Source organism: Orbicella faveolata, unplaced genomic scaffold, assembly GCF_042242905.1.
Source record: "Orbicella faveolata isolate gen_17 unplaced genomic scaffold, um_ofav_v1 contig_14, whole genome shotgun sequence".
Classification (NCBI taxonomy): Eukaryota; Metazoa; Cnidaria; class Anthozoa; order Scleractinia; family Merulinidae; genus Orbicella; species Orbicella faveolata.
In genome coordinates, this window is record NW_028301541.1 from 2,715,001 (window position 1) to 2,721,086 (window position 6,086).

At 36.6% G+C, this 6,086-nt stretch overlaps 2 protein-coding genes across 3 annotated transcripts in view; one reads left to right on the top strand and one right to left on the bottom strand.

The window, feature by feature from the left end:
- The window catches only part of LOC110048560 (metalloendopeptidase OMA1, mitochondrial-like), a 6,773-nt gene extending 5,230 nt beyond the window's left edge, over nt 1–1,543 (top strand). For both annotated transcript variants that reach the window (XM_020754329.2, XM_089287306.1), the window contains 2 exons: nt 650–692; nt 1,263–1,543. In XM_020754329.2, the coding sequence (XP_020609988.2) occupies nt 650–692; nt 1,263–1,339 (120 nt within the window). In that variant the 3' untranslated portion in view covers nt 1,340–1,543. The remainder of the gene's footprint in view (nt 1–649; nt 693–1,262) is intronic.
- Nucleotides 1,529–5,910, bottom strand: LOC110048564 (UMP-CMP kinase-like). Its single transcript, XM_020754333.2, has 6 exons — nt 5,689–5,910; nt 4,769–4,912; nt 4,114–4,251; nt 3,763–3,839; nt 3,222–3,318; nt 1,529–2,576 (listed from the first exon to the last, which is right to left on the bottom strand). Exons 1-6 carry the CDS (start codon nt 5,827–5,829, stop codon nt 2,532–2,534), a joined length of 642 nt encoding a protein of 213 aa, XP_020609992.1. The 5' UTR covers nt 5,830–5,910; the 3' UTR covers nt 1,529–2,531.
- Nucleotides 5,911–6,086: the final 176 nt, after the last annotated feature.

Below are 6,086 nucleotides of genomic sequence, written 5' to 3' on the forward strand. Positions count from 1 at the left end.
ACTGCCACTGATTTTAACTTATAAAGTCTTACAAAGCTAATTAAAAATTCTGTTTTTAATTTAGTCAAGCTTGTACAGTCATCTTGAATGAACTATTTGACATGACTTACTCATGGGTTACGTTTTGGAGTCCAAAGCATTTACCATAATCACCATTCTCAATGGGTGACGACTATTTTCAAGTACAGTCATTGCTCCTAATTGTGTGAATTATTAAATGAATCCTTTTTGCTCCTGAACAACAGGCATGAAAATCTTCAGGTGATCAGCTGCTAAATTCAGAAGGAACACCCAGGGAGGGGAGGGGGGGGGGGGGTACTCCCTGAAGAATTTGGTGGGGGTGTGCGGCTGCTGCCCAAAACCCTTACCCTATTTATGACCAAAATCTGTGGTTTTCCCTACCCTTTTTTATCACCAGACCAAATATTTGATACCCTATTTATGACCATTGCAGCTGACACAGTTGCCCTAAACATAATTTTTGACAGGCTTTTGTTTATGGTCTTATCGATTGGGGCCACACATACCTATATAGCCCATATAAGGGAGTACCCCCCTGGGAGGAACACATCTTGCATGTATTATAAGATATTTATGGTTAAAGGGTTTCAATGAAAAATTTATTTTTGTTGTTGTTGTTGTATGGCAGGCATTGGAAGTCAGAAGAAGTTGCAACTGTGCAGCACTCCCAGGTAATCTAACAACTAAGTTTCACGACAAATGATGTTCTGGTGTTTTAATACACACCAACTCAATTGGGGGTAACTGGGTCTTCATTGCCTAAGACCGTATGTGACAGGGAGGTAAATAGAAGAAAGAGGAAGAAATATTACAGATTTACACTAAATACTAACAACGTTGATCACTTGCTGATCCCAAAGGGAATGCTTACTAATATGCCAACTGTTTGCTTATGCTTGCCAGGCGTGGCGTGGAATTTCCACCTAAATAGTCACCTAATTTACACATTTTTACTTTGCTTGTGTTCTTCTTATTATTATCTTGCCTTTTCTTGCATATATTTTATCATTTTGCATTCCATTTTTTATCCATCGAAGAATCCAGATGAATAAAATACAACAGTACTGTAGATCAAAATCTGAGCACTTTCAAAACTTTCTTCTCTTATGTCACACTTTTGTAGTAGGTTCCTTTGTGATTACATGTTCCTTTAAAGTTTGCTATGTGAATAGTGATTTAAGACTGATAACGGTCTATGGTTCTAATGTCACATTTTGTTTTTTTGTTATTCTTGTCTACAGGGGAAGTGTCATTTTTATCTCAAGAAGATCGACGTGGGTTCAAAAGATTGCAACATCAAGCTGCCAAACCATCATGATTGATAGGAATAAAATGTTAACACCATCTGATCACTCGACTAATAAGTCCCATTGACACATGACAAACTATTGTTCAGAGGGTTAAGTGCAGTATTGTTACTTTATATAGAGACCAATGGTCGACTACATTTGTAGCAAAAGTTTGAAAATAAATGTGAACCAAAGAATAATTTATTAACAATAAAATATTTAGAAATTCAAAATTGTGTGTAGTTTATTTTGTGTCATTGAATTATATTAAATCAATAATTGGTAATTAAAACAAACCAACCATGAAATGCCCCACATGTGATATTAATAATAATTTTTAAGTAGTACACACAGACAAAACTGTAGGTATGTGTTCCTGCCATGGCTTAAATTTTTTTTTGTTAGGATTTTTTTTACACCAGTTAAAATTTATTTGACTGTAGTTTAGAGCCGTCTCACTAACGAACGGACACTACGAATCAAACTGGTTTACAAACTTTTAAACCAACCAAAAATTTAAATGTGGGGGAGTGTTTGTTTACATTATTTGGCCACATTTACATATTCAGACTCTGATTAAACTACAAAAATATTGATTCTGAATATTGAGAGGGCATGGCATGGTTAACTGTTCCAAGAAAATTTGAGTGCAATGTAGTTAATAATTAATTTTTTGTGAGACAGGTTTGAAATATGAAAGCTTTACAATAAGTGTTTGGGCTCATTAGCACTTTTGCCACCCAAAACTTATGCTTAAGCAAAATATCTCCTTCAAAATCACACCCAAAAAGCTAAAAACTTCATGATAATTACTAAGTTTCACAAGCTCTGTTCCTTTTTAGACAAAGTCATATGCCAATGAGGCAAAAAAGTAAGCAATTGAGCAAATCTTCCTCTAGATAAAATGACACTCAGAAGTACCTTTAGGTAGCAAGTGCCACATTTCTTTATATATGATAATATTAATAATAAACTAGGATGGAACTTGACTAGTAAAACTTCTAAGGGGTGGCTGACCCTTCGCTTAATCCCCCTGCCCCCTGCTCCTCCCCCCTACCACGCCACTGCACATTACAAGTTAGAGTAACTAAAATGATAAATTAACTACAATGTGTGATGTACATGTGTTATTAACCAGGTCTTATTGATAACACAACAAAACCATTCTTAACTATTAGATGTTGCATAAGCTAATTAAAAAGAGAGCTAAGGGAGTAGACCTCATTCACCAAGGCTTCTGAGTACACTTTGAACTTCCTCAAATACCTACATGTATCAAAAGGGAGCAAAAAAAAAAACAGCTATTAACATGCAGATTCTCTCTAGTGGTCTCTTATCATTGTGATTAAATGCTAGTGGGGAGAATTTGAGGTCAAAAACATAATTCAGAGGGGAAGCTATGTATATCAACCCAAGCTTGTTTTTATGCAGGTCCTCTGTCCTGGTCAGATTGAAATTTGGAAATGTTCACTTTACAACAGGGAGAAGAACCATGAAAAAACCGTCACAGCATTGTATGAGAACCAAGAAACTCTGCCGACATAATTATGGCACCTGGGGCTCAGTTTTTCTGCATGCCAACTTGCCAAATGGATCTTCCAACTTTACGGCAAAAGATGATTAAATGTCTAATGAAATAATGGTAAATTGGTCATGCTGCACCCACAGAACTTAAATTTTACAAATATATTTACTAACAGTAATCATTACATCAACAGCTGAGGTGGTCTCTGCTATACATGTAAGTCTGGTAGCTTTTTGGAAGTCTCCTTGCTGCCTTTTTGTTTGCTGTTTTTTTTATTTCTGGTGTGGCAAATAAAACATGATGACAATGATGATGACGATGACGACGACGATGATGATGATGATAACTCTGTATTAATTTTGAAATATCATGTTACTTAGCCTTACCTCGTCTGGAGATTTTATTGCTTGAATCTTTCTAACAAGTCCTAGCTTCTGATAATGTTCTATAATTGGCATAGTTTGTGTTTCATATGTATAGAATCTAGCAAAGAAAATGGAAATATCATACAGTTTAATTTATTATAGATCTCAGCAAGTCTGGAAATGTTTGATGATGATCAAGACTTAAGTGCAATTACTATTACCATGTGTGTGGGCTGCACTTACTTCTGTGCAAAATGGGGGTGCGGCCTATACACAGTATAACTAAAAAAGATGGAAAGTTTTAACACAGCATGTCAAGTCAGTGGATAACAAATGACTGACTTTGAGATAGCAGATAGTTTGAGAAAACAGAGTTGGACATAGCTGGGCTAGAACTAACTGTAATTGCCTCCTTTTCCACAGGTCAGCAACATTACAGGGAAGAGTAAGGCCTCTGGAATGTAACTGGATTAAAATTCTAAAATCAAACTCATTCTTGATCTTTTACTTGCATTGCAATCTGAAGTTCCCTGACCCTGAAGATTTCTTGTTTAACACCTACCTCTTCCTAAGACTTTCAATGTTATCGTCAGATCGCCCACTGGACTTTCCCCGTTCCATTATTCTTTTGATGCACTCCTAGCAAATTGAAGATAAATTAAAACCAGCCCTATGATAAAATATTATTCAACTGTGAGATTTTTGAATTGGTTTTCTTATGTACCAGCTCCTACATGTACTCTCAAACTTTCACCTAGTCAAAAGCGGAAATTTTAAAAAGAAAGTATGAACCAAAACTTGAATTTCCAGAGGGAGGGGAGGGTGTTCAAACTTATAACCACCATGGGACGGGTAAGGATTTTTCTAGAACAACACATAGCATTTTGTAATGCTTTAATGTGAATCTACTTACATCTTCTGCACATTCAAAGAATAAAACACATGATACATCAACTTTTCCTTCCATCACCCTTTTCCATCCTTGAAGGTTATCCTCATTTCTTGGAAATCCATCTATAAGGAATTTTTTGACACTATTTTTGTTCATTGCCTAGAAAACAAAAACAATAATTTCTATCATTTAGGTATATTAATTAACTGATTTTTATATAAGGCTGGACTCAAGGTATTCATGTGCAGATAACCCAGTATCCGACCCTTAATGAAACCCTTGAACTAAATAACAAACATTGTGTATCCCATTCTGTAGTAAAGTCTGCATACGAGCCAAGTGGCTCATTAGGCCGGCCCTTATCTGCGGTTGCAGTAGCATGACACAACTAGGAGTATTTCTACTTCCCCCTGGATGTGATGCTAGTCCATCACATGGTTACCCTCCCGCCTGCATGAAATTTGTCAGTACCCATTTATAGGCCTGAGCTGAGAGAGGCACTGTGACAGTGAAGTGTCTTGCCCAAGAACACAATGGAATGTTCCCGGGCAGGGTTCGAACCCGGACTGCTCGATCCAGAAGTGAGCATACTAACCATGATGCCACTGTACTTCCTCTTAATGAAACCCCTGAACTGATAACTGTACTATGAATCGTTGTCTATCCCATTCTGTACCTTCTCAATCAAGCTGATGGTAATTTCCACAGGAACAATCTTCCCTTCTTTGATACAAGACTCTATAAGATCTCCATTCTCTGACCCACTAGCTCTTTCCTCTCGTAACAAGTCACCTGCTGATAAATGAATGTATCCAAATTCCTAGAAAAATAAATAGAAATTCAAAAAGTTGATTTTGTTGTTGTTGCATAAGAACAGTCTTGAGGAAAGGAGTGAATGGGTGAGGCAAAGTACGACGTGAGGAGATAGAGGAAAGGAGTTAGGCTGAGAGGAGAGCAGAGTGCAAGGGTAGCACAAAGAAGAGAGGTGCTGTGAGGAAAGGAAAGGCACGCAACTAGTCTAGTAGAAAAGAGATGCAAGGCAAGGAAAGGCGAAGAGAGCAGAGCAGAGCAAAGAAGAGAAGCAAGCACGGGAAGAAAGGACTAGAGTAGAGAATCTCATATTATATGAACTTCTCTAAGATGTTCATTCTGTCCTAGTCCTTTTAATAATTAAGGAATCAAATTTCCTGTTTAATAATCAAATAGTGAGTCATCTACCGGTAAAAATTGAAAATAAAGTCTAAAAAGAGTTAATTTGAGAACTCATGAAAAGCTTTGACAGTAGTAATGAAGCAAGGATAGAATGTTTGTGGTAAAAGAATGAAATGTTAAGCTTATTATTACTGGGGACAGACAGTTAGGAACCAAAACACTTGGTTTACTATTAAAAATCTGAACAAAACCTAATCGCGTTTATTTGGAAAATAATGTTTCGATGGCTTTGTTTTAATGATCACAAAGAATCCCAGATATAAATATTATTCAAAGTTTAACTAATGGACCTCTCATAATATCAATTACAGCACCACGTTTGCATAACTAGACCGCACATCAAGAATACAAATAATGCGCGTACAAGTAAGCTTTAATTTATACCTCTACTATTCTCTCGCATTGAGTTCCTTTCCCGGCGCCCGGTCCGCCAAGAACAAAGATAACAATCGGCTTAGCAGCTGAAGTCATCACCCTTTGTACTGAAGAAGTAAGCCTTCCTAAAAGACAGGTTAGATGAAACATGAACTAACGTTTGGATCACACACTGCGCCTGAAGAAAATGATGTGGATGATTTTCTACTTCGATTGAGTTAGTCCGCTGCTTACAATGCCTGCATCATGCATGATGACAAAATAACACTTACTAGGGAGGTATAAAATTGATTGACTTGCATACAAATTGAATTCACTGTATTTGTAGAGTTATATTATTAAAAGACTTTTGGAAGATACTTGAGCCATTAAATAATCATTTAAGTTTCTTTTTCTGTAGTTTCGAG

Bases quoted from the DNA above. Each gene is read 5' to 3' on its own strand.
- LOC110048564 (XM_020754333.2), bottom strand. From the start codon at position 5,829: ATGTTTCATCTAACCTGTCTTTTAGGAAGGCTTACTTCTTCAGTACAA. The intron at 3,840-4,113 runs GTAAGTAGATTC...TCAATTTGCTAG, and splicing joins TCTTTGAATGTGCAGAAGAT to GAGTGCATCAAAAGAATAAT. The intron at 2,577-3,221 runs GTAAGGCTAAGT...TGATACATGTAG, and splicing joins CAATAAAATCTCCAGACGAG to GTATTTGAGGAAGTTCAAAG.